Source organism: Euleptes europaea, chromosome 4, assembly GCF_029931775.1.
Source record: "Euleptes europaea isolate rEulEur1 chromosome 4, rEulEur1.hap1, whole genome shotgun sequence".
NCBI classification, from domain to species: Eukaryota; Metazoa; Chordata; class Lepidosauria; order Squamata; family Sphaerodactylidae; genus Euleptes; species Euleptes europaea.
This window is the reverse complement of record NC_079315.1, coordinates 105,353,633-105,379,293: the sequence shown is the minus strand read 5'-3', so window position 1 is coordinate 105,379,293 and position 25,661 is coordinate 105,353,633. Positions and strand designations below refer to the sequence as shown.

At 42.6% G+C, this 25,661-nt stretch overlaps 1 protein-coding gene across 1 annotated transcript in view; it reads right to left on the bottom strand.

Moving 5' to 3' along the window:
• The window catches only part of RANBP3L (RAN binding protein 3 like), a 46,717-nt gene that overhangs the window by 12,126 nt on the left and 8,930 nt on the right, over nucleotides 1-25,661 (bottom strand). Inside the window, exons 2-12 of the mRNA XM_056849062.1 lie at nucleotides 18,884-18,942; nucleotides 18,450-18,486; nucleotides 16,374-16,451; nucleotides 14,620-14,694; nucleotides 10,155-10,223; nucleotides 8,619-8,755; nucleotides 5,907-5,980; nucleotides 4,198-4,282; nucleotides 2,115-2,217; nucleotides 1,040-1,173; nucleotides 74-194 (exon numbers count right to left, since the gene is read on the bottom strand). Coding sequence (XP_056705040.1) covers nucleotides 74-194; nucleotides 1,040-1,173; nucleotides 2,115-2,217; nucleotides 4,198-4,282; nucleotides 5,907-5,980; nucleotides 8,619-8,755; nucleotides 10,155-10,223; nucleotides 14,620-14,694; nucleotides 16,374-16,451; nucleotides 18,450-18,486; nucleotides 18,884-18,942 — 972 coding nt within the window. The remainder of the gene's footprint in view (nucleotides 1-73; nucleotides 195-1,039; nucleotides 1,174-2,114; nucleotides 2,218-4,197; nucleotides 4,283-5,906; nucleotides 5,981-8,618; nucleotides 8,756-10,154; nucleotides 10,224-14,619; nucleotides 14,695-16,373; nucleotides 16,452-18,449; nucleotides 18,487-18,883; nucleotides 18,943-25,661) is intronic.

Below are 25,661 nucleotides of genomic sequence, written 5' to 3'. Positions count from 1 at the left end.
CCTTTGTTTTGTTTTTATTTAACATGGTCAGCATTAACAATTGCCTACGGGAAAAGGTGAAATTAATGCCTACCCAGTCGTGACTGTAGCATCCCACGCTGGCTGCTGGACGTGTCGTTCAGTCTCAAAGAGCCGCTTCCTCTTTCAATCCAGGACATAGAAACTTTATTAAATAAGAACATCTTGCAGTTGATCTAAAGTGTGAAAATGTAATGGAAATGGTTAACCAGTGCATATTTTTTAGGTTTAAAAAAAATCTGTGTCATGTATTAGTTATTATGCAATGAAAATGTCGCATTATTCTTTTCTTTTTAAAGGAAATTGTAGTTGAACTATTGCAAATGTATGCAATAATTTGAATTAGCTAGCTGTTCCAGAGCATGTTGATTAAAAAAAAAAGATTTTAAAAATGTTGACCACATAGACTTGCTGATGCCTGTTCTCACTAACTATTTGAACTTTCTATCAATATAGAAGAAAAAGAAGTTGGTTTTTATATGCCGACTTACTCTACCACTTAAGGAAGACTCAAACCAGCTTACAATCACCTTCCCTTCCCCTCCCCACAACAGACACCCTGTGAGGTGGGGCTGAGAGAGTGTGACTAGCCCAAGGTCACCCAGCTGGCTTCATGTGTAGGAGTGGAGAAACAAACCCAGTTCACCATATTAGCGTCCGCCGCTCATGTGGAGGAGTGGGGAATCAGACTCCACCGCTCCAAACCACCGTTCTTAACCACTACACCACGCTGGCTTATAGTCTGCTGTAAACTGAGATAGCTGTGTAGGGAGACCACCAGAATAAGGAGCATTAGGAGCAGAATACGGAAGCAAAAAGACTTGAAAATCCCAGCTATCTTTGATTTTCTCCTTTGTTTTTCTTTCTTCACCTGCATGGGTTACTGCTCTAACCACTTTGATTCTTTTAATGATGGTTTCCATATATTTTTTCCTCTCCTTCCCCTCCAATACGTTGTAAGCACTGTTTCCTAAATAAATATAGTAGAAATGCTCATTACAGGCCTTAGGGAAAGACATACCTGCAACACATTGTGCTCTGCTTCTTCTCCAGTACTAACTTCAACTTTATCTAATAAATATTGCTGTGTTGGTTTCTTAGAAGTGTAAGCAGCAGCTGATTCTACTAGTGTTGTATTCTTGACAACACTTGGTGCTGCTGGGGAAAAGGAAGATAATAGAAAATACTAAGATTCTTACAAGAATTCTTGCAATATCAAAATTGCCCTAACTTAATTCTGAGCCAAAGATAGTCTGAAAAGTTTAATAAAAGCTACCTTGGGCGTACATAAAATATGTGAAACGTATTGAAATACAATAGATATTGAAAAATTAATGAGGTTTTGGGGGGATTTAATGAAGCTTTTCACTCAAGATTAGTCGTTTACCACATTTTTATGCCATCCTTTGAAGGAGCTCAAAATAGCAAACAAGATTCTCATCTCCTCTGTTTTATCCTAACAAGAACCCTGCGAAGTGAATTAGGGTGAATATGACCGGCTCACTGCTGAGCTTCATGGCTCACTGTGGATTTGAACCTGGGTCTTCCCAGTCCAGGTCAGGCACTTTAATCACCATGTTACACCGGCTTTCAGATTCTGAATACTGATCACAATAACGTTATTAATTTAGAGAAGTTACAAGCTGCCTTTCCAGAGAGCTGATTGAGGCAGGTCACACATTAACAACAGATACAGTAAAACCATAAACACAATAAAAAGGTAAAGGTCCCCTGAGCAAGCACCAGCTCATTCTTGACCCATGGGGTGATGTCACATCCCGACATTTTCTAGGCAGACTTTGTTTATGGGGTGGTTTGCCAGTGCCTTCCCCAGTCATCTTCCCTTTACCCCCAGCAAGCTCGGTACTCATTTTACCGACCTCGGAAGGATGGAGGTCAACCTTGAGCCGGCTACCTGAAACCGACTTCTGTCGGGATCGAACTCAGGTCATGAGCAGAGATGTGGACTGCAATACTGCAGCTTACCACTCTGCGCCACAGGGCTCCTATAAACACAATATACAATAATAAAAGACATTATCCTAAAGAAACAAATAGGTGAGATAGTGAAATGTATACTGTTTGCAAACACCTACTTGCCCATGAAGAACTGGTAGGAAAATCTATTGTGAATGTGGCGTCTTCTTCACTATTATGTGACTCACTTGCAGAATGAAGTTCTGGAAATTGCTCAGGCCTCTAAGAAAATTGCAGAAAGACATTACAACTGAAGAAATGAAAAGAGAGATATTGAAGCATGTCAAACGTCTACATGTTTACACCTACAATTAAGAAAAAGCAGGAATAAGTTGCACCACAGGACACACACTGGGGATAGAAACTGGGTGATCATTATACTTTAGTTCTCTGATTTTAATTGATCAGGTTAACATGCAACTCTTGTAAGTATCCTGTAAACACAATATACAGGCACAGTCCAGTGGAAAATTCTTCTCCACATTGACTTGAAGGAGGTTTACACAGGAGAAAGTCCCATTGAATTAGGCCCTGTGGAAATAGAGTTTGGTGTCATTTTAACCACACTGTAAAATGTCTTTTTGTCATAATGCTGTGGCATTAAAGCTGGAGGGGGAGGGAGGATGCCCCATCCTTTTGTGTGTGTGTGTAAAGTGCTGTCAAGTTGCAGCCGACTTATGGCGACCCCTTTTGGGGGTTTTCATGGCAAGAGACTAACAGAGGTGGTTTGCCAGTGCCTTCCTCTGCATAGCAACCCTGGTATTCCTTGGTGGTCTCCCATCCAAATACTAACCAGGGCTGACCCTGCTTAGCTTCTGAGATCTGATGAGATCAGGCTAGCCTGGGCCATCCAGGTCAGGGCCCCCATCCTTTTAACAGAGATTTAATGAGTGGTCATGGTCAGCTGAAACTTTTCATGGCACAAGGTTAAATAACATTGGCTGATAACTGCCGGAAGATCAAACTGATGCTAAGGGACAGCTTGAAGGGGCCGGTTTGAAAGCTGGCACCCCTATGTGGCATAGAATTCACTGCATGCAAATGCAAGCCATGAAGAGCATTCCTTCTTGAAACAGGGACTGAGAGTTAAAAATCATAGGAGTCTTTTGAAACGTACAGAATGGTAAATAACTGTGACAAGATCAGAACTTGACATCAAAGTCTCTCTGTGAAGGGCGACAATAAGAGGGGCAGCCCATTCCTGAGGGGGGGTGGTGGTTAGGCAGTGCCCGGGGACACCGAGGCTGCGCCATCTCCTAAACGGCTTCCAGACCCGTCATGAAGCCAAAAACCTGCCCCTTCCTCCAAGCCCCATGGAACTGCTCCATAGTGTTCCACAGGGCTTGGAGTACTGGCAGAGAGGGCGTTCCCTGCCCAAAAGTGCATAGGAAGCTGCCTAAAGGCAGCTGCTCCCCTGGGAACACTCCCATTAACGCCGGCGCGAGGCCCTGCATTGGAAAAATGCAGTAGCCGCACTGGTACCTGCCTCACGGCTTCCCTGCAGAGGTGTAAGTTCCCCTATGCTGCCATATTTGCCCATCTGGATGGCATAAGCGGCACTTACGCCGCTGCAGGGATCACACTGCCTCCTCACCTCTTTCAGCCCCCCCTCTTCAGGAATGGGCTGTTATTCTCACAGGTCTTATAGCAGATGAAAGAGATCACCACCTGCTATTTGCTGAAATCAGTGGCTCTTGGCATTTATTTATTTATTTATTTATTTGTGTTATTAATAGTCCTTTCTCACTGAGACTCAAGGCGGATTACACAGTGTAAATCAATGCAGTCAATAGGATGGGGTATTTTATAAGCAATATAATGAATGGTACTGTGATTATAGAAATCTGAAACAAAGTTCCCTTTGCAGGGGCCAAAAGTTGGCAGTCCTATCTACAATTTCACTATTGATCCAAGTGTGGTTAAGATGTTTAATTAAAAACGAATTGCTTCCATCTAGGTCTCAGAAAACTTACAAGCAGCAGGTTTTGAATTAATCGTTTAACATCCTTGCAAGTAAGTATATCCCAACTTCAAACACAGTAGCTAAAATTATAGAATTACATCATTTAAAAAATCAGGGTGGTTGAAAAACGTGTTTGCAAAATTAGGACAACATATGTTGCTTCTTAGATATTATGAGTTAATTGGGGAGTTTTGTTTCTTTCTTTGTTCTTTGCAAAATGAGATGAAAAATGTATTTACCAAAACTCTCTCTACTATGTTTTCTCCAAACACAAAGTTAAGATGTTTTTCACTTGAAGACGTTTTGCTTTCAGCTAGCTGGTTGCTAAAACAAACAATAAGGAAAAAAGGGCAGCCATTTAAGATTTTGCAAAATAAGTAATAAAAATATACATTTGGAGATGGGTGGTTTCCATAAATACAAGAGCAATTGTCATAACCACACTCCCCCTTTCAAACCCCAAGAGAACTTGTAAGCCACTGTGGGTACCCACTGGGGAGCAAAGTAAGGTATAAATATCTAAATGAATAAATAAGAAGCAACCACAATGGTGGTACAAGGTGATGTTGAAGCGTTATTACAATGTAAACTTCAATATATGCAAGAGAAAGCCTTTGACCCTTAATATGACTCTTATCCCCCTTGTGAAAATCTCTTTTCCTCCCCACCCCAATACTCAACTGGCCATCCCAGATAAAGACATTTAAAGGAATAGGTTCTAGGACAGGGGTCTCCAGCACTGGGTCCATAAGCGCCATGGCATCTGCTGACACTAGAGTTGCCGCCACGTCTGTCTTCACCACTGTTGGGAGTTTTTGGGGGCGAAGAAGAAGAAGGAGTATTGTCGAAGGCTTTCACGGTCAGAGTTCATTGGTTCTTGTAGGTTATCCGGGCTGTGTGACCGTGGTCTTGGTATTTTCTTTCCTGACGTTTCCTGTCCTTCAGTGTTACTCCTCTGAAGATGCCTGCCACAGCTGCTGGCAAAATGTTAGGAAAGAAAATACCAAGACCACGGTCACACAGCCCGGATAACCTACAAGAACCAAAGAAGAAGAAGAGTTGGTTTTTATATGCCGACTTTCTCTACCACTTAAGGCAGAATCAAACTAGCGTACAATCGCCTTCCCTTCCCCTCCCCACAACAGACACCCTGTGAGGTGGGTGGGGCTGAGAGAGTGTGACTAGCCCAAGGTCACCCAGCTGGCTTCGTGTGTAGGAGTGGGGAAACAAATCCAGTTTACCATATTAGCCTCCGCCGCTCATGTGGAGGAGAGGGGAATCAAACCCGGTTCTCCAGATCAGACTCCACCACTCCAAACCACCGCTTTTAACCACTACACTACGCTGGCTCTCAGAAGACTGAGGAGGGTGGGGTTTGGGAAGGGGAGGGACTTCAGTGCCATAGAGTCCAATTGCCATAGCGGCCATTGTCTCCAGGGGAACCGATCGCTATCGGCTGGAGATCAGTTGTAATAGCAGGAGATCTCCAGCTAGTACCTGGAGGTTGGCAACTCTAGCTGACACCTTCCCTGGCACCTGCCAAGGTTTTTAGAAGGTGGCCATGGACAGGTAAGGCTCTTGCCCAGCAGGGCTTCTGATTAGCCACTGGAAATCTGTTTGGCTGTGCAGATTAAAATAATGTCATTTCAGCAGCAGCAGCTGCCACCAGAGTATTGGTTTGATTCTCTCCCTCCTCTTCCCCAGTATATTCTAACAAATTACTCCTCTTGTCTTCTGCAATTGGGCTTCCTCTCTCTGTGTATACTTGGCCTCTTTGTGATCGGGTCTGCCTCCTGCAGTGGGCATTTAGTGGTTGTGCCCACCCCCCTCTGTGAGAATCCCAAAGGTGCCCACAGGATCAAAAAGGTTGGGGATCCCTGTTCTAGAACACTGGGTTAATTTGTATTTCTTCCGGAGACACAAAAAGAACGGATTCCAGTTAACTTACTCCATTGGTTCAGGGTCTGAAAAGTGTACTGCATTTTCTGAGCCGTTCCTGAGGGCCTGAGTCTCTTCAGATTCCTAAGAACAATTAATCAGATCAACAGGATTTAATTCTCTTCATCTCTACAAACACACATAATTGCTAGAAATGTAAATCACAATTATTTCAAAACGGCAGCATTCTGAACAAACAGAATGCCACAGAAAAGTAAACCACAGTTATCTGCAACATCATATTCACATGAGAACATTACCGACACAAGAAGGCTTCTTATTTTAATGGAACTATTTACTCAAGAAGAGAAAAGCCTAGGGAATTTTTTCTTTTCCAGGCAGAGCTTTTCTTCCTACAATAGTTGCACAGCCGACAGAAATTCAGGCAGTGACGCTTTTCCCATTAATGTATCTGCGTACTAGAAAAAAGTCTTTGCCTGTTGCGTTTCTGCTGGTCGTACAAATATTAATAACCTAGAAGGTCTAAAAGAAAAAGATGGCAATCATAGAAGTAGTACCTGAGTTGTAAGCATTTCCTCAGCTAACATTTAAAGATGCTACTTTTCTTTTTTCCCTTTTTTTTGCTGGCCCGATAGCTTGAGGCACAGAAATATAGCAGTTGAAGCTTTTCCCGACAGTTACATGAGAAGGTGAGGGAAAACGGCTCCTGTTTCATTTCTGCATGCCAAGCACAGACAACACCAGACCCCCTCACACAGTAGCTTGGGGATGCCAGCCTCCAGGTGGGACCTGGGGATCCCCCAGAATTACAGCTCCTCTCCAGACTACAGAGATCAGTTCCCCTGGAGAAAATGGATGCTTTGGAGTGTGGACTCTATGGCATTGTATCCCACCGAGGCCCCTGTTCTTTCCAAGTTCCATCCCCAAATCTCCAGGAGTTTCCCAACCTGGATCTGGCAACCCTACCCCTCTTCCCCTGCCGGTGGCCAGAGGGGACCTGGCAACCCTACAGTAGCTCTTTAGGTCAAACTAGATGAATCAATATAGATTTGTGATTGGTTGCCCCAGCTATTAACACTCCTATAAATGGCGGCTACGCTCCCCTTCCAAGACGGATTGGTCTGCAGTTAGGGTTACCAGCCTCCCAGGTGGGTCCTGAAATTGTTCCAAAATCTCTGGAGGACAGAAATGTTCTCTGGAGGAAATGGCAGCTTTGAAGGATGGACTCTGTGGTATATCATAGAGTCTAGGAGAAACGTAAGTGAGCTCCCTTCCCAAACACCACCCCAGGCACTGCTCCAAAATCTCCAGGAATTTCCCAAGCTGTAGTTGGCAACCCTAGGCAGGCTAAAGAGGGAAAGGGAAGCCCTTTGCCCTTGTATCATCTTCCTGATGAAAATTGGTGTCCTCTCCTGAATTACTACTTGCTCTGAAACATAAATGTGTAGGTTTCCCTAGTGGGACCCACACAACAGCGGGAGGGGTGATTTGCACCATGAAAAAGCTAGAGTGAAAGCCATGGTTCCAGTCCCATTTTGCCCCCCCCCCCATGCCTGCTATTTATAAAACTTTAAAGATATTGAAGTGTGCCTGTGTTATTGTATTAATTTCCAATGACAATAACACAGTAGGAGGTTGAGATTTCAAAGCAGTCCGTTTATTAGGCCTGATATACATACCGGGTGAGAACTGCCCCAAATGCGCAGGACACTTCACACACCAGAACAAAGGATTGCAACAACATATTGTCGAAGGCTTTCACGGTCAGAGTTCATTGGTTCTCGTAGGTTATCCGGGCTGTGTAACTGTGGTCTTGGTATATCAATACCAAGACCACGGTTACACAGCCCGGATAACCTACGAGAACCAATGACTGCAACAACGTTTATAACCTCTGGTCAGGGGTGTTACAATATACGTAGATTCACTGTACACTGGTTGTATACTCCAATATCTCATTAGAACAGCCTATAGAGATTGCCTGAGGCTGTCTCTAAGCAAGCACTAGGTCTTATGATCTTTGGAAGTAGGAAAACACATTCCTTAAGAGGAAGGTAATTCTGAGCTGTCTATTGGTGAACGGCCGTACCAGGCAAGCCATGTAATCTGTTGGCCTCTTATAGTTGTGGATGCCAACGTTCCCAAAGCTTCCATGTGTATGCAGAATATATACATGTGGCTGATGCTATTCTCTTATACCTGAGCATAGCACCTCATAAACCTATGAGTGTTCATACATGTGAAAGAACATGTGTTTTCCCATAAATGAAGTTTATAGGCACTTCCATATGAGAGATCCAATCATGATTCTCCAATATTTTTTCTAACCGAGTCCTCAGAAATATTTATTTAGAAGTATCATCAATGGAATGTCTTTCTAGGAAAGTATGCCAAAGGAATCCACAATAAGTAAGGTGACTTAAAAAAAAGAAGTACATCTTTACTAACAAGAACATTCCTAACATAACCTAACTTCTGTTCTCAACAGGCAGGAGGGAAGCAAACTGTTATAACTGTATGGAAGGAACATTTCAGAAAGTGCAGCTTGGCTTTTCCTCTTAACAAGCATGTTAAAAATTCACTTTGCCCCATAAGTGTTACAAGAGCAACAGACTCTTTTTTTTTATCATCTATAGACATCCAAGAAACAAATAACTCCCCAAGAAAGCCAGGGTATAAAAACCTATTCCATAAAATATTGATACTCATTTGTGATATAGAAAAACAGGAGCTCATTGTTCATATTTACACTTCACTTTACCTCAGTGTTTGCTTTATATTCATCCTCCAGAACATTTTCAATACCTATATTCATTACTTCTCTACACAAAGGAGTTTGTGGAGGCTGTAAAATGGCAGGCCTTAAAACAACCTGTTGAACTGCTGGCGATGAAAGACCTTGAAAGAACAAACAGTAAAGATGATTTTGAAAATTTTGCCCTCAACATTTTACAACCAACATTTCACAAATTAAATACTGATTCCTATAGCACATCTTTTCAAATCTCATCAAATATTGTTTCAGGTAAGCTGTCAATATTATCAAATGTTGATTGCTACTTCATGTCTGTTGCTAAATAACTATTACTACACGATGGCTACCAAATATTCCCCCCCCCCAAATTTGACTGCTACTGAATGCAAGTGGTCAGCCATTATAAAATGTCGGACTGTACTAGAAATTGTCTCTGGATGTCAAATGATAATGCAAAACACAAAATAGTCTGAAAATATTCACCTCAGGAATTCATAGAGAAGAATTCTGAGGATAATGTTTTGGAACAATTTTATTCTAAGCCCCGTGGTGCAGAGTGGTAAGCTGCAGTACTGCAGTCCAAGCTCTGCTCACGACTTGAGTTTGATCCCGACAGAAGTCGGTTTCAGGTAGCCGGCTCAAGGTTGACTCAGCCTTCCATCCTTCCGAGGTCGGTAAAACAAGTACCCAGCTTGCTGGGGGTAAAGGGAAGATGGCTGGGGAAGGCACTGCCAAACCACCCCGTAAACAAAGTCTGCCTAGAAAACGTCGGGATGTGACGTCACCCCATGGGTCAGGAATGACCCGGTGTTTGCACAGGGGACCTTTACCTTTTACCTTACTGCATATGTGTGTGTGTGTTAAGTGCCGTCAAGTCGCTTCCGACTCATGGCGACCCTATGAATGAAAGTCTTCCAAAATGTCCTATCTTTGACAGCCTTGCTCAGATCTTGCAAATTGAGGGCTGTGGCTTCCTTTATTGAGTCCATCCGTCTCTTGTTGGGTCTTCCTCTTTTCCTGCTGCCTTCAACTTTTCCTAGCATGACTGTCTTTCCCAGTGACTCTTGTCGTCTCATGACGTGACCAAAATACGACAGCCTCAGTTTAGTCATTTTAGCTTCTAGGGTCAGTTTAGGCTTGATTTGATCTATAACCACTGATTTGTTTTTTTGGCAGATACTGCGTATACTCTAGAATACTAATCTAGTACTAATCTAGAATGCGAAAATGACATAATCTGCTTTTACATAAGCAAAGAGTATAGCCATACTTCTGAGGGATAAAAAGACTCTTTACAGAGAATTGTCAGTGTGTAGACACAGCCAGTGTTAGTGTGAATATAGTCTAATTTTGCAGGAATCAGCGGCTTCTTCCTATGGACATCTATATCACAGAAAGAGTGCATGACCAGAACAGCTCGGTAAGAAAATCTCATGTGGTAAAACATATTTTGTTTCCTCTATAACCTTCTTTGTCAATTTTCTTCACTTTCAGTTGTGTGTGTATGTGTATTTTCTGCTATGTTGTGATAAATATGCTTACCTTTTTCTGTGGCATTCACATCAGGGCCCTTGTGCAATAATGCTGATGTCATGAATATGTTGTTCTTCACTACAAAAACAAATGTTTATCCAAGGTGTTTAGTAAAATCGATTTTATAATTCATCTTTCAGTTCTTTCCCACCACATACTTAACATTCCAAGGTTCAAATTTGAAATTCCTCTTGGCAAACGGTTCCTATAATTTAGCCATATTAGGTCTGTAGCAGCAAAATTAAAAGAGCTTTAAATTGGTACCTTAAAGACTAACAAACTGCTGTTTTTAAGGATAGTGGGATGGGTCCGATGGAAGATTTCTGCACGTGCTAGAGCCCTTGCACAAAAAGAAAGTAGTATAAAGACTGTGGCCATTTATGCACAGGTTATTTCCATTGGATATGCTGCTCTTTTGATGCACAGTATTTGCAGTCGAATTCTCAAATCACTCTGCACAGGAGCTTCCCCCCACCCCCTAAATAAATTTCCGGAGTACTTGGGATTACTCGGAGTAAATTTCTGCATGCGCCAGTCTGAACCAAGGGAAGAGTGGTCACCAAGGACACATATAAGTGGAGGGCCGCGCATCAGCTCAGCTCTGATCAATCCGGCAGACATACTCGGTGTGAAACTGACCAAATAAGCAGCCACATAGGTCGTTTGTGATTATTTCAGCATTCTTTCACTAGTCCTGCACTCATAAACAAAAAAAGCTTGTTCCATTTGGTCGAGGTCTGAAACTGACCGACACTTGCTGTGAAACTGACAAAATAAGCAGCCTCCTAGTATTTCAGTGTTCTCTTGCTAGCCCTGCATTTTCAAACTACAAAAAAAAAAAGATGGCTTCGAGGGGAGGGGTTGGATGAGGGGGGAAAGACAAGTGAAAGGGAGAAGCGGGAATGGACATGGGGAGAAAAACCAGAATTGACAAGTATGCACAGGACCAGCTTTCGATTTGGAATCGAGGCAGACTTTAAGCTCAGGCTAAAACAGCATCCAGAAAACGCAGAGGAAATGTGAGGGGAGAGCATAATGAAAACAAATCCCCGAAGGAGTCAGGGGAGGGGGGCAGAAACAGCATGTGCATAAAAGGCCTGTGTTGGCAGCTTATATAAACATATTTTCCAACTTTCATTTTTGATTGGGCAAGATTTTGGGCAAGTAATTACTTGAAGAATGGGATTAATAGGTATTACAGTGCAATATAGCCCACTGCAGACTTTCCATTCATATGAACTTGCCAGATTCACATACTGGGAGCACAATGCATGTGGTTGCTGCCATGTGTGAACTGGGCAATGCAATGATGGGCATTTTTTCTTAACTAGGTGACAAAATCAGCTATTCCAGCAGCCTCATTACATTGTAATGGCCAGAACTGATATCTCCTAAACACAGGATTTGTCCTGGGTTCACAGTAAGATTTGAAGGCTGTTAAAACCTCTGCTAAAGGTTTGTTATTGGGGTCTACAAACACCCCTTGTATATTATTATAAATCTCAAGGGCTTTTTTCCCTATGCTATGAAGCAAGACGGCAATTTTCAGTTTTTCAGGCTTTGTGACTTGTAAGTACAGTGTTCATTTTGGTTCCCATTGTCTCCAGTTCTCCCCTAAATTCCCTAAAAAGGATAAATCTGATGGAGGCTTGAAATGGTCCATTATTGAATAAAGGGTATAATCCAGAATCTTTTTGTACAAGACTGGAGACCCAAAGAAGTAACAGGACCACTTCTGACACCATGAGATGTTCCCCTTTGCTTGCCAATCAGGAATAGGGTACTCACTAAGGTTCCTGCTGTTATGTGTTCAAAACAACACATCCATTTAGGGATGGGAGTGGCTCTTTTCAGGACATGGGAGCTCATGCAGTCTACAATTCTAACAAACAGAAACGAGAAGCAGACTCCAGCCTGTGAAACTAAATGTAAAGGGGGAGGGCACAGACCGTTCCACTGTATGAATGGAACAGAACATCTACAGAACATCTACTTAGGGATATTGTTTCTGCAAGTGGAATGGTGCTAAAGTAGGGTTGCCAATTCTGGATCAAGAAATTCCTAGAGATTTGAGGTAGAATCCGGGGAGGATGGAGTTTGGGGAAGGGAGGGAATTTAGCGCAGAGGTGATGTCACAGAATCCACCCTCTGAAACCGCCATTTTCCCCAGGGGAACTGATCTCTAGTCTGGAGGTTGTCAACCCTAGGCTAAGTGAGTTTGCATTTCCTTTCATGAATCACTGAATCTAATACACTGGAAAGATCCGATTACCGATCTCCACTCATCTCATTTGTTTTGACCCCAAGAGAGATAATCACATTCTACAGTTCACATGCACACACACACACACAATTTATTTTATACTACTGTCATTTCTGTTCAACAAATTTTACCTTTAAAAAACTAACACAGATTTGTTAACAAAGCCGAATGTAGGAAAAATGTGCACGCCACATGCAGCACTCCCTTTTTCAAATCGCTTTCAGGTCTCTAAGGGCAAAGATGGATTTAATATCTTAAATTGACGTGGCATGATCTTGGAATAGATTCAACTCAAACAATTTGTAAATATTATTTCATTGCAACAAAAGCAAGTATACAGGTCAACAAGGTTTAAAAAAAAAACCCTTAAAGAACCGTCTAAAAAACAAGTAAAAAAGCCACCCTTAAACCGATCTACCATGTGAATAAGAATCTAATGTTGTCTTGATTGCTGCCAAAGCAAATTATGCTACTTTCTCTCCAACAGGACATGTCTTTGTTCCCTAGTAAATGCTTAGTTTTCTGCTAGCTTGACAAAAAGTCAAAAGGAAGTGGGAGTCGAAGGGGGGAAAACTTGTTTTTGGCCTTTCTGTGAATAGGGCAATGGAACAAGTGGTATTTTTCACAGATCAGCTACACAAATGCAGTGCCTCAATTTGCATGGCATCGTTTCTGTAAGGGCCTCTAAGGACAGTAGAAGGCATTTATGACTGGATAGATTCTTTTTTGAGAGTACATTTTACTCATCAAATATTCCAGTGCAGTACACTGGGGCAGTTCTCAGATCTTGTGGAACAAAAATAACCTCTGCGTCTGTTTTTAAATCGCGTTTTGAAACAACTGCTGATTTAAGTCTGGATCAATAACATGAGGAATAACTGACATCCTATAAGAAGAGCCCTACCGGACCACACTAAAGCCCATCTAGACCATAATCGTGTTTCCCACAGTGGCCAACCAGATGCCTTGGTACATCTTGTGGAATTTCTGTGCAAGATCTCAAAGATCTCAAAGTATACCAGGTCCTATGAGGAAAGGTTGATGGATAGGGTTGCCAACTGCCAGGTAGTAGCAGGAGATGTCCTGCTAATACAACTGATCTCCAGCCGATAGAGATCAGATCACCTGGAGAAAAATGGCCGCTTTGGCAATTGAACTCTATGGCATTGAAGTCCCTCCCCTCCCCAAAGCCCGCCCTTCTTACTCCGCCCCAAAAATCTCCCGCCGGTGGCGAAGAGGGACCTGGCAACCCTATTGATGGAGCTGGGTATGTTTAGCCTGAAGAGGAGAAGAGTGAGAGGGGATATGATAACCATCTTCAAGTACTTGAGAAGCTGTCATATAGAGGAGGGTGCCGAGTTGTTTTCTGTTGCCCCAGAAGGTCAGACCAGAACCAACGGGTTGAAATTAAATCAAAAGAGTTTCTGTCTAGACATTAGGAAGAATTTTCTAACAGTCAGAGCGGTTCCTCGGTGGAACAGGCTTCCTCGGGAAGTGGTAAGCTCTCCTTCCATGGAGGTTTTTAAGCAGAGGCTAGATGGCCATCTGTCAGCAATGGTGATTCTATGACCTTAGGCAGATCATGAGAGGGAGGGCACCTCCCCCTTAGGATTGCACTGTAAGACATTGTCTGCCCATGCTGGAACTTTTCCTGCAGCATTATGACCTTGTAAAATGGCTTTCCTGAACATGCTAAATTCACATGAAAACATGAAGCTGCCTTATACTGAACCAGACCCTTGGTCCATCAAATTCAGTATTGTCTACTCAGACCAGCAGCGGCTCTCCAGGGTCTCAGGTAGAGGTCTTTCACATCACCTACTTGCCCAGTCCCTTTAACTGGAGATGATTAGGATTGAACCTGGGATCTTCTGCATGCCAAGCAGATGCTCTACCACTGAGCCACAGCCCCTCCCCTTCATTCTAGAAGCATGATACTGAACCATTTAGAAGAGACTTTTCTACCACTGGGCAGTTATCTAGAGGCCTGGCTTGGCTGATGGTGAGAGATTCTTGCTTGCCTTGACTGTGTATTGATTGTATATGCTTGTTTTAATTTTTTTAAATTCTCTTTGATCTGTTTGTGGATTCTAACCTGCCTTGAGTCCTTCTGGAAAAGAAAGGCTTTTTAAAAATTACCAATGAGGCAAGGCCCACTCATGAGGAAATGACGCATTGCTGATTTAAGTATTTACACAATTTTTAATTTACCTGGTTGGGATGGTGGAAATGTTGGTAGGATGGTAAATGAAGATGATCTCATTCGTTTTTGGGAGAGTACTGTTTCTGAAAATAAAGAAAGCAAGCTGCAATTTTTTCCAAGAGCACCTTACGGTTTTTAGATTTAGTAAATATAACTATATGGTGGTGGAAAGTGCCATCAAGTCACAGCTGACTTATGGCAACCCCATAGGGTTTTCCAGGCAAGAGACGTTCAGAGGTGATTTGCCATTGCCTGCCTCTGTGTAGCCACCCTGGAATTCCTTAGTGGTCTCCCATCAGAGTACTAACCAGGGCCAATCCTGCTTAGCTTTTGAGATCTGATGAGACTGAGCTAGCCTGGGCCATCCAGGTCAGGGCAAATGTAATTATAGTAGGATACAAAGATAATGATACCAGTAAGTTTGTTTTGCAGCAAAACATGTCAGATATTAACTAAACTCTATGGCATGATATTTGTTTTTCTGCAATTACTACATATTATCCACCTGGGGTTATGCTTAAATTCTTTGTCATGAATGGAAATATTTCAGACATTTTAACCTTGCCTCTTACCGCAATTTGATGCTAGGGTGGCTTACATTATATTAAAAATATTAAAACCTAATCGAAATGAAATGAAATGAAAGAGAGCCAGTGAGGAGTAGTGGTTAAGGCAGGGGTTTCAGACATATGGTCAGTGGGCCAGATTCGGACCCTTGAGAGCGCTTATTCGGCCTGTGAGCCAGCTGAGTCAGCCACCCCTCCCCCACTCTTGATCTGGGCTGGCAAGCCTGCTGCGGGCTCCCCATTTGGGATGGCGAGGCATGGCCCGGCCCAACTAAGTGACATTTATGTTATATCCAGCCCTTGTAACAACTGAGTTTGACACCCTGGGTTAAGGTAGACAGGGACCTGGGAAACCCAGGTTCAAATCTCCACTCGTGCCATGAAAGCTTGTTGGGTGACCTTGGGCCAGTTACACACTCTCAACCCTGACCCTGGTTAGTATTGAGATGGGGAAACCCCCAAGGAGTACCAGGGTTATGACACGGAGGCAGGCAATGGCAAACCACCTCTGAAAGTCTCTTGCCTCAGAAACCCTACGGGGTCGTCATAACTCAGTTGTGACTTGACAGCAAAAATAAAGATAAAATAGTTCATCGTTTAATTCCTACTGCATCCAGTGATCGCCAAGGAGCCCCGTGGCACAAATTGTTAAGCTGCAGTACTGCAGTCAAAAGCTCTGCTCACGACCTGAGTTCGATCCCGAAGGAAGTCGGTTTCAGGTAGCCGGCTCAAGGTTGACTCAGCCTCCCATCCTTCCGAGGTCGGTGAAATGAGTACCCAGCTTGCTGGGGGTAAAGGGAAGATGACTGGGGAAGGCACTGGCAAACCACCCCGCAAACAAAGTCTGCCTTGGAAACGTTGGGATGTGACGTCACCCCATGGGTCAGGAATGACCAGGTTCTTGCACAGCGGACCTTTACCTTACCAGTGATCGCCAGCTTTTCTAAGAGCCAAACTATACATTATGGCAGCCACTGGTCCAAACCATGGCCACTGACACCATTTTAAAGGGAAATTTAGGGCCCATACTTTGGAGATACCAAGTAATCTTGTTACCTGCGCTTTTTCAAGTACTGAAACAGCCACTGGGGCTTGTGGCCACCGTAATGTATAGTTTAGCTCTTAACCACACTTGGTCAGAATTAAGTTCATCCTAACATACAGCAATGCAAAGGAATAAAAGTATGAAATCCTACCTCTGTGAAACGGGGAGTTGGATGTTTGAAAAGAAAATGAGGAAGCTCTTGTCCGTTTTCTGGAACAATCAATGATAACTGTAAGGGGGGAATGATAATATGTCATTATGCATTGCAATCTGTTCATGTCAACAATGCATGCAAATTACGGTAAACAAAACATCTCAACAATGAGGTAGAAATCCACACAAGCTTTGTTAATTTATGGTTGGTTTTTAGCCGTTTTGTGATTGCCAGGTCCTGACCTGGACAGCCCCAGGCTGGCAGGCTAGCTTGATCTTGTCAGATCTCAGAAACGAAGCAGGGTCAGCCCTTGTTAGTATTTGGATGGGAGACAACCAAGGAACACCAGGGGCGTGACATGGAGGCAGGCAATGGCCAACCACCTCCAAATGTCTCTTGCCTTGAAAACCCTACCATAAGTCAGCTGTGACTTGATGATACATACACAGGAAAAATATTGCCAAGGCTAATCAAGGGATCACCCCAACCCCCCCCCCCAAAAAAAGGTTCTCCTAAAATTCAGCCCAGACAAAGCTTTAGGTCACTGGATGAATGATTGGAATGGAAATTCCTGTAGCCTGTTGGGAGCAGGGACCAGGTGTGGTCAGCCTTGTGGCCTGGTCAGTTCTGCGCTGTTAAAAATCTTAAATTGATTTGTCCATTTGGGAGTTCTGGGCAGGCGGGAACTGCTCCTCTGTGGAGGGTCTTGTGTAGGCGTAGAAAGGAAGCAGACTGGAAGCTGAGTTACCTTCCTGACAACTAATGTCAGACAAAAAAGGAACATATTTAATGAAGCTGACAATTCTATATTAATCAATCCTTTGAATAACAAGAAATGTGTATTTTGCATTATTGGTTAATATTAACAGGGTTTTTTATCTGTTATGAATTACTTGGATGTATGCCCTCTTGACTGCTCCCCCCATCAAAGAAGCTCGACTGGTGGGCACACGGGAGAGGGCCTTTTTGGTAGCAGCCCCATGATTATGGAACAACCTCCCCAGGGAGGTGCACCTACCTTCCTCATTTTCGATCTTCAGGAGGAAGTTGAAGACAATTTTATTTAGGACTGCATTTAACTAATTTAGTTTTTATTTATTATCAGTTGTAATTGGAGATTTTAAATTGTGATCTTTGGGTGCTTTTATAGTCATTGTTTTATTTATACAGGTAGAGTATCCCTTATCTGGATATCCCATATCCAGACTGATCCAAAAACCAGACCCTTAGAGCCGGCATGCAGGCAGATCCATGCTGCCTGCTTTCACTGTTTCCTCACCTAAAAGTAAAAATACAGTGTACACTGTATTGTAGGTGGAGACTGAAAGCCTGCAGTTGTTAGTTTGTTGTTGGTTATTGTTCTTGTTTACCAGCTGATACAGGTATTCTGGTGAGATAGTTACACCTTTGCTTTCTGATGGCTTAATGTACACAAAAGTATTAAAATATTGTTTAAATTTACATCCAGGCTATGTGTATAAAGTGTATATAAAACAAAAAGGAATTTGGGTCCCATCCCCAAGATATGTCATTATGTATAAGCAAAAAGTCTGAAATATTCCAATATACGGAAAGATCCAAAATATGGACCACTTCTGGTCCCAAGCAGGGTAAAGGATATTCAGCCTGTATTGTAAGCCGCCTTGAGTTGTGCAAGGTAGAAAGGCAGCTAATAAATGTTTTAAATAAGTAAATAAATAAATGCATAACATTGCTGCTTTACACATTTTGCTGCATTTAAAAATAAAATACATAAATATTACTATAATATATATATATATATATATATATATATAACTCTTTTTAAAAAAGGATGGAGATGCACAAGAGTTTGTTTCAAAGACAGTTGCTCAATAGTCAACTCAGTAGTCAACTCAATAGCTAATTCTCAGGTTTGCCAGAACAGAAAGGACTACATAGGGATCTTTCCTTTCATGGGAATCCCTATTCCAGACGGGTGAGTCCTGAGTGTCTACATGAAGGGCTCAAGGATCATGAACTAGGTGTACCCACAGCCACTAAATAAAATGACACTGCAGCCTTTATAACAAGTGTGTAAATAAAAAAGATTACCATTTTCAGTCTTGCATTCATAGTCTTCTGCAGGTCTCTGTACAAAAAGAAGCAACAGTTAATCAAAGGTTGAAAGTGTCCAGGTAGCAATTATTTTTAGGGGTTCTGTGTCATTGAATATCACTCATAGGTTCTGGGACTACAATTGAGAGTGCCCACATTTCAAATCACCCCCAAATTCACAGCAGAACACAAGCTGAGATGTCTCTCCTTCTCTGCAATTATAATCAAACCATCATTATTCTTAAGGAAACCCCCTCCCATGTTATTCCTATATTTCCTAGTTTAGTTAGAGAATCATCCTTCCAACCCTAAACTGAAGAACACTTCCAGTAATTTCAGAGAAGATCTTAGATCTTGGTGAAATGTATTATAACCCCAATTTTTACATTTCTAAATGTTTGGAGCAGCAGGAAGAAGTTTCAATACAATACCTTGCAAGATCGGTCTTTCTTCTTGAAAACAAATATAGGCTGTGCAATCAGTGATTTGTCTGGGGAAGAAGAAAACTTGATGTTAAACTTGATGTTGATGACTAGTGTTTCAAGGTTTTATTGTTGATTATCAATACTGAAGGTTTTATGTATGATGCATTGTGCAGTTTCCTATAGGAAACAATATTCAGAACACAATAGGAATTATTTATTTTCCTGTTCTGTTACGTGCATGGTCCCTTTCTTTTGCTTACAAATAAACAGAAAGGTTTCGTTGTTTCTCTGCAATCTCCTATAAAGCTCTTAATGGAAGGAATCACATGGTTAAATGCAACAAAGGGCGGTTATATATTCCATATAGCCCTCTTTAAACAAATTACTGTTTGTATATGTAACTCTATTAAAAGAGAAAAAATAACCGACCATTTTCCCTGAGCCCTTTAATGGTTATATCTCAGTGAAACTGCATAGCGGCAGAAATGTGTTTTGCTGGGGTGGTTATTGATAATTCAGCCACGTGTTTTCAAACTGCAGGTCAAGTTGAATATACCCACAAAGATGCAAATTATAGAGCCATCCCACAAGACTTGTGTAATTTATATGCGGCATCCCTCAAGAGCAACAAATTAAAACATTCATTGATTCACCAACATTCAACAGAAACCTTCACACACTGGAATATTGATTTTGGCTTAACTAGCAGACCTGTTTATGTGAGAACATTCTGAATGGCATAATCAGTTGCTAAATACAGAGTGGACATGTCCTTCATAGGTTTTTAAATATTCATAATATATTTTTTCATCTTATATCTAATCTCTCTCACTGTATATGAGCATGCGTATAATTGCCAAAGTGCTTGAAATTTGTTAGGTAATAAAATATTTACATTACACAGGCTTGGCTAGCAAATATTTTGAATTCTCATAAAGCCAGCTGCAAAAATGTGAAATTAATAGTATAGTTATATGTAGAAAGATGCCTGTAATTTGTGAATGAACTCCTCTGCCTGGATCCAGCTCCCAATGAGAACCTCCCTTTTTCCATTTTGCATCTGCTATCAATGGTGTCATCGGAGGGAGGGCAGAAACCAGCTAGGCACCAATTCATTGGGTCTGGATCCTGCTCAACTAGGGAATCTCCTTCCCAAGGAACATTTATAATAAATTTTAGTTGTCCTTGGCATAGATTTTTTTATTCCTGTAAGAAAATTTGGCTGAAAAGCAGGACTAAAATATCATTAATATATCTAATTCTCAATGCAATACTTAAATCCAGAGACTGGAGCCATGGACAGACAAGTCAGATCTTTGTGCAAACCTGAAAAAAACCCAAGGTTTGCAGAAAAAGGTTAAGCTGCAGATGTGTAACTTCCACAAGGTCACGCACTGAGCTTCAATGACAGAATGGAGATTTGAACCTGGGCCTCCCAGATTCAAGCCTGAAACTTTAACTGTTGCACCATACTGGCCTTTGTGGGGTGGCTGCCGTTGAACAGTAGGAAGCAGCTGGGCCTGGGTGAGTCATACAAGTCAGGTGGTAGAAGGTTGCCTGGCTATTGCTCCTTGCCTTGTTCCTGATGATTCCTTGCAGGTCCTTTACTTACAATAAATGTTTCGTACAGGTAGGGTTGCCTGGCTAAAGCCAGGAACCCCTGGAAGACTGAAGAGAGCGTGACTTAGGTCATTTATGCATGGGTACTTTCACTCACGTTTGTTCCCAGTCTGTCTCGGTTGTTCCTTGGAGTTATGCACAAGTTTTCTGTCCATTAGAGATGACCTCACAGCTAGTTCTCATAAATCCCAGGACTTCCCGTCCCTTTATTAACCCAATTCTTTGATCTCTTCTGAGATCAGCCTGGGTGAAATCCCCATGCATGAGGCAAAGCGTGGGACATGGAAGCTTGGGGAGTGATGTTTCTCTCACAGAAAGCACTATAGCCAATTACAAATCAGTGTGTCAAGGGGCAGGGATTCAAATGCTTCCTGCTTCCTCAGAGTTCTTTCTGTGCAGAAGAAAGGATTTAAAAAACAAGGCTCGGGTTTCTTCCCCGACCACCCCCATTCCTTTTAGAGAGCTCCATGGTGTTTGTTTGTTTGTTTGCTTTTGGTTTTTAAAATGCTTTTTAACATTGCAGTTGGGTTTCCGCAGGGGGACAGGATTTTTCTCTCACAGTAAGCACTACAGCCAATTACAAAGCAGCGTTTCAAGGGGCGGGGACTCACATGCTTCCTGATTTGAGTTGACTGCTGGTGCATAGATTCGCAACAGGAAAGTGTGGGTCCAGCAAGCAACAAACCTCAGGTAAAACCTCCATGCATAAATGACCTTAGAGAAAAGCATCCCGGGAAGCTGTGACATCATTCTCAGCTGTATAACTGGAAGTGACATCACTGCACCCTAGGACACAGAGTTTTGGGTGACGAGACACATAAACAGCATTCCTACAGCATCCCATGGTGCGGTGACATCACTTCTAATTATAACCCACCCATTTCCCCACCACTACCCTGTTGAGCATCAGTGGGGTACAGGGACTGACGGCCAATCTGACGTGCTTATCTATAGGATTCTGCTACAGGTAGCTAATTCACTCCTGCAGAGTAGTTTGTGCATCCACTAGAAGACACAAGAAAATATCATGAAAAGATCTGCTTTAGGCTTAAAAAAACCCCAACTTTTATTTTATGGAATTTTTCTCTGTGCTGGTTAGCTGAAAGCTTCATTTCTGGTGCTTTTCCAGAAATGTGTTTCCAGGTAACTAGAAGTATGTGTGGTTGGTAGTTCCTAGCGTACACAATTATAAAATCTGGAAAGCTCTTATAATTTTCACCAAATGTCTGCTGAGCAACAAGTTTCCGTTCGCTTCTCCCCTCCTAGTGAAAAAAGACCTGCTGAGTTTGGGGCGGGGACAGAAATAAAGAAGGTCACCCCATTACTCCCTCACCAGCCCAGATATAACTACACACCCTGCCACATCTTGATATAATTAACTGAATCTACTGAGATTTTGCAATCCACGCTTTAGAGATCTACACAGATTATAGGTCTTCCCTTGTGAAAGGTGAAACCTTTTGAACAGGCGCGGTATCACTAGTTTAATATTCTCGATAGCAAGAACACTTAGAAGACTCACATCCCCACACCCAAACCATAATCCATCACCGCTACCTCAGCTAAAAGGAAATCTTTGTTTTTTGGGCAGCCATAAATAGTTCATGATATATATAGAGAGAACCAGTTCTGATGCAATTCAAACTCAGCAGAGGGCAGCAGTCCCTTTCTAGTTTATTTCAATCTATTCCCCCTCCCCCCATCTTTATGTTTAAGACATTTGTGACTTTAGAGGTTTAGTGATCCCACTGTTCAAAATCACCTATATTTACTTATATACAAGATTTCTACCTAATGCTGCCAATGCAACTTAAACCTCGGTTAAAACAACAGAATAAAAATCAAAGAAGCATAAAAAGCAATAATAATGTCAATGGGGTCATTTAAAAAAGCCACGAAACAGAAACGACACATAAAAGTGGCAACGCTCTGCCCTGAAAGCTAGCAGAGGGAAATACTTCAATTTAAAACCAGCAAGAAAAGTACTCAGCAAGAAATCAGACTTGGAAAATGGCTTAACAGATGCCTGGGGACAAAAACACATGGTTCCTGATGCCCCAAAGCCAACACGTGGGGTTGCCAGCTGGGCTTAAACTGCATGGCATGGAGGTAAATATATCACCTAGTATTTGCTGCAGGTCAGATTGATATTAGAGTACGGTTGCCAACCTCCAGGTACTAGCTGGAGATCTCCTGCTATTACAACTGATCTCCAGCCGATAGAGATCAGTTCCCCTGGAGAAAATGGCTGCTTTGGCAATTGGACTCTATGGCATTGAAATCCCTCCCCCCAAGCCCTGCCCTCCTCAGGCTCTGCCCCAAAAACCTCCTGCAGGTGGCAAAGAGGGAACTGGCAACCCTATATTAGAGGGACCCATTTAAAAGTTGGCAGCCCTATTTCCTAGGGATTTTTAATGGAGGACGCAGGCATTTCCCCATTTCCTTCCTCCCATTTCCTTTCGGAAGGCTGACATTGAAATACCTGACCCACCCATCTTGTTGTGGAAAACCTCAAAACCTTTTTAAAGCCTTATACACTTTTTAAATCGCACACACTTCGAAACATATTCCCTTCAGAAAAAAAAATAATAAAAAAGAAGAAAGAATGTGAGAAACAGATAGGCGTTCAATTGCTGTCAGCTATTATGAATGACTGTTTACTGAAGCAGGAAGGCTGTTGGTAGCTGGCAAGAGTCTCAGATCTCCTCTGCCAGAACTAGGGGATGGGAGGGGGAAATGTTGCAATAGAGAAGGCTCGGAAATGGGAGGAACTGATAGAGGGTTTCTGAATGGTTGGATGACTGACTGGCAGACAAATCAGGAGATTGGGATGCATGGCATATGTCGAACAGTAAGACTTATTCTATTATTGGAAAAACAATGATGATGACGATAACAGCCATATATTTGTTAACAGCAAAATGCCAGTGCCTTCTTTTAAAGGGTACTGAAACCGAGTGGGAAAGGTTTACCTATGGCCTAGATTTTTTAAAAATACAAAAGGGTATACAGAATAATTTCCCTGAAGAACTAGATGTCTCTTCTTGGGTACGAAGCGCACAGAGCGACGTCAACCATTATTGGGTATGAGTAGGGTTGCCAGGTCCCCCTTTGCCACCTGCGGGAGGTATCTAGGGTGGAGCCTGAGGAGGGTGGGTTTTGGGGAGGGGAGGGGCTTCAATGCCACAGAGTCCAATGGCCAAAACGGCCATTTTCTCCAGGTGAACTGATCTCGGCTGGAGATCAGTTGTAATAGCAGGAGACCTGTATTTAAAGAGATACTAAGCATGGGAAAAATATAAAAATAACAAAAGAATTGGAAGTGGCTGCGTGTTGGGATATTTTTCCTTAATAGGAGATTAGCCAGTGCCTGGAGGTTGGCAACCCTAGGTACGAGGCATAGTGGTGCAGGCGTTATGACATGGGCCATAAAACTCAGGAACATGTTGCAGAACTTGTAGAATAGGTCTGGTTTAGAGCGCAGAAACAGAGCAAAAGGAAACATTGAAACATTCCCTCCCCCAATGCCACTTTTTGGATCTTCAAAGAAGCGAGTTGGCCATTAATTTAAAGAAATGAAAAGCCAGCCATGTACGATCTTGATCACTGATGTCCCTTGTTCTGTATAAAGTATATAACTGAGAATTTTCTGAACTACAAGACGCATGAACACACAAAGCTGCCTCATACTGAATCAGACCGTCAGTCCATCAAAGTCAGTATTGTCTACTCAGACCACCAGCAGCTCTCCAGGGTCTCAGGCAGGGGTCTTTCACATCACCAACCTGACTATTCCCTTTAACTGGAGATGCCGGGGATTGAACCTGGGACCGTCTGCATGCCAAGCAGTTGCTCTACCACTGAGCCACAGCCCCTCCCCAAGGCATTTTAAAGGGAACACTAAACTGACTGAACTCTTTACAACAGCAGCTCCTAAATAGTTTTAACTCAGCCGTGGCTCCATTTCAGATGGGGCACAATGTAATCTTTTTAAAGCATGTTCTAAAATATGTGGAAATTCAGTATAGATTTGTCACCTGCTGCTAGACAAAGGCCCTAGCAGTAGTCCATGGCTGCACACAACTACAACGTTACAGAGAAATAGTTCAAATCTGACTACCTGGGTCAGCCCTTCGCTGAAAAATAACTCTATTTTGTAAAATGACCACCTGGACTGCTGTGGCGAAGAGCAATGTAGTAAACCGTTTCAATCTTGTCAGGTCGCTTGACCTATAGCAGTGGCTGGTAACAGGTAGATTTCCTTCAGCAAATACGATTTTTTTCACGAGGTGGGAATGAGGATTCCCCTACCCCGAGCATAGACACATATTGTTGCAAGGTGGGAACAAGGGATTTTTCTTTGCGTGACACATCACAGGATACACCAAGCAGACACCAGCCCTGTTAGTCAGTTTCAAGGAATCTGTAGTTTTTGTTCAGGTATCTGTGCGCAGAGTGGCGTCCTTTCTGGAAGATATGGTCCCACACCCACATTGGCCAAAACAATGGGAACCCTCCCAATGCTGGTGATCCTCCCCAGAAAAAATAATCCTATTTTGCCTTCATCATTTGGAGCCCAGCTAAGGAGAAATCTATTAAATCTGTCCTGAGGGGTATTTTCAGAGAAGAAATCAGAGAGCAGACGAAAGTTGAAGCACCTCAACCTTCTCAGTCTCTCTTGTCCATGGCCTTCATTCCTGCTTTAGAACGATGAGAGAAATATGGGATCGGGAACCCTGTGTTTCCCCTCAAACGTCAAGCTGCATCGTGGCTCCAAAATGTATTGTGAGTGAAGGCTACTCTCCAGTCCCAATGCCTTAGGCTTCTCCTCTCTCTCAGACCAAACACCAGACATGACATGGGCAAAAACGCATGGTCGCTTTATCCTCCTTTAATCCTTGTTTTAGCCAGGATCTAACGCACATTAGGCGAAACGCATGCATTCGATCCAGGCTGAATCCTGGCTGAAACAGGGATTAAAGGAGGATAAAGCGACCATGCGTTTTTGCCCTATGACTGGAACTCTATCCATTTGGGGTTCATCATATTTTCCCTCTGTGGGCTTCAGATTTGACCAGAGTAGCAATGTTGAGTATTTAACTGTTTACCATTGTGCCCTTTCCTTAATCTAAACCACTCCCCACCCAGATAGTATTAGCCCTAT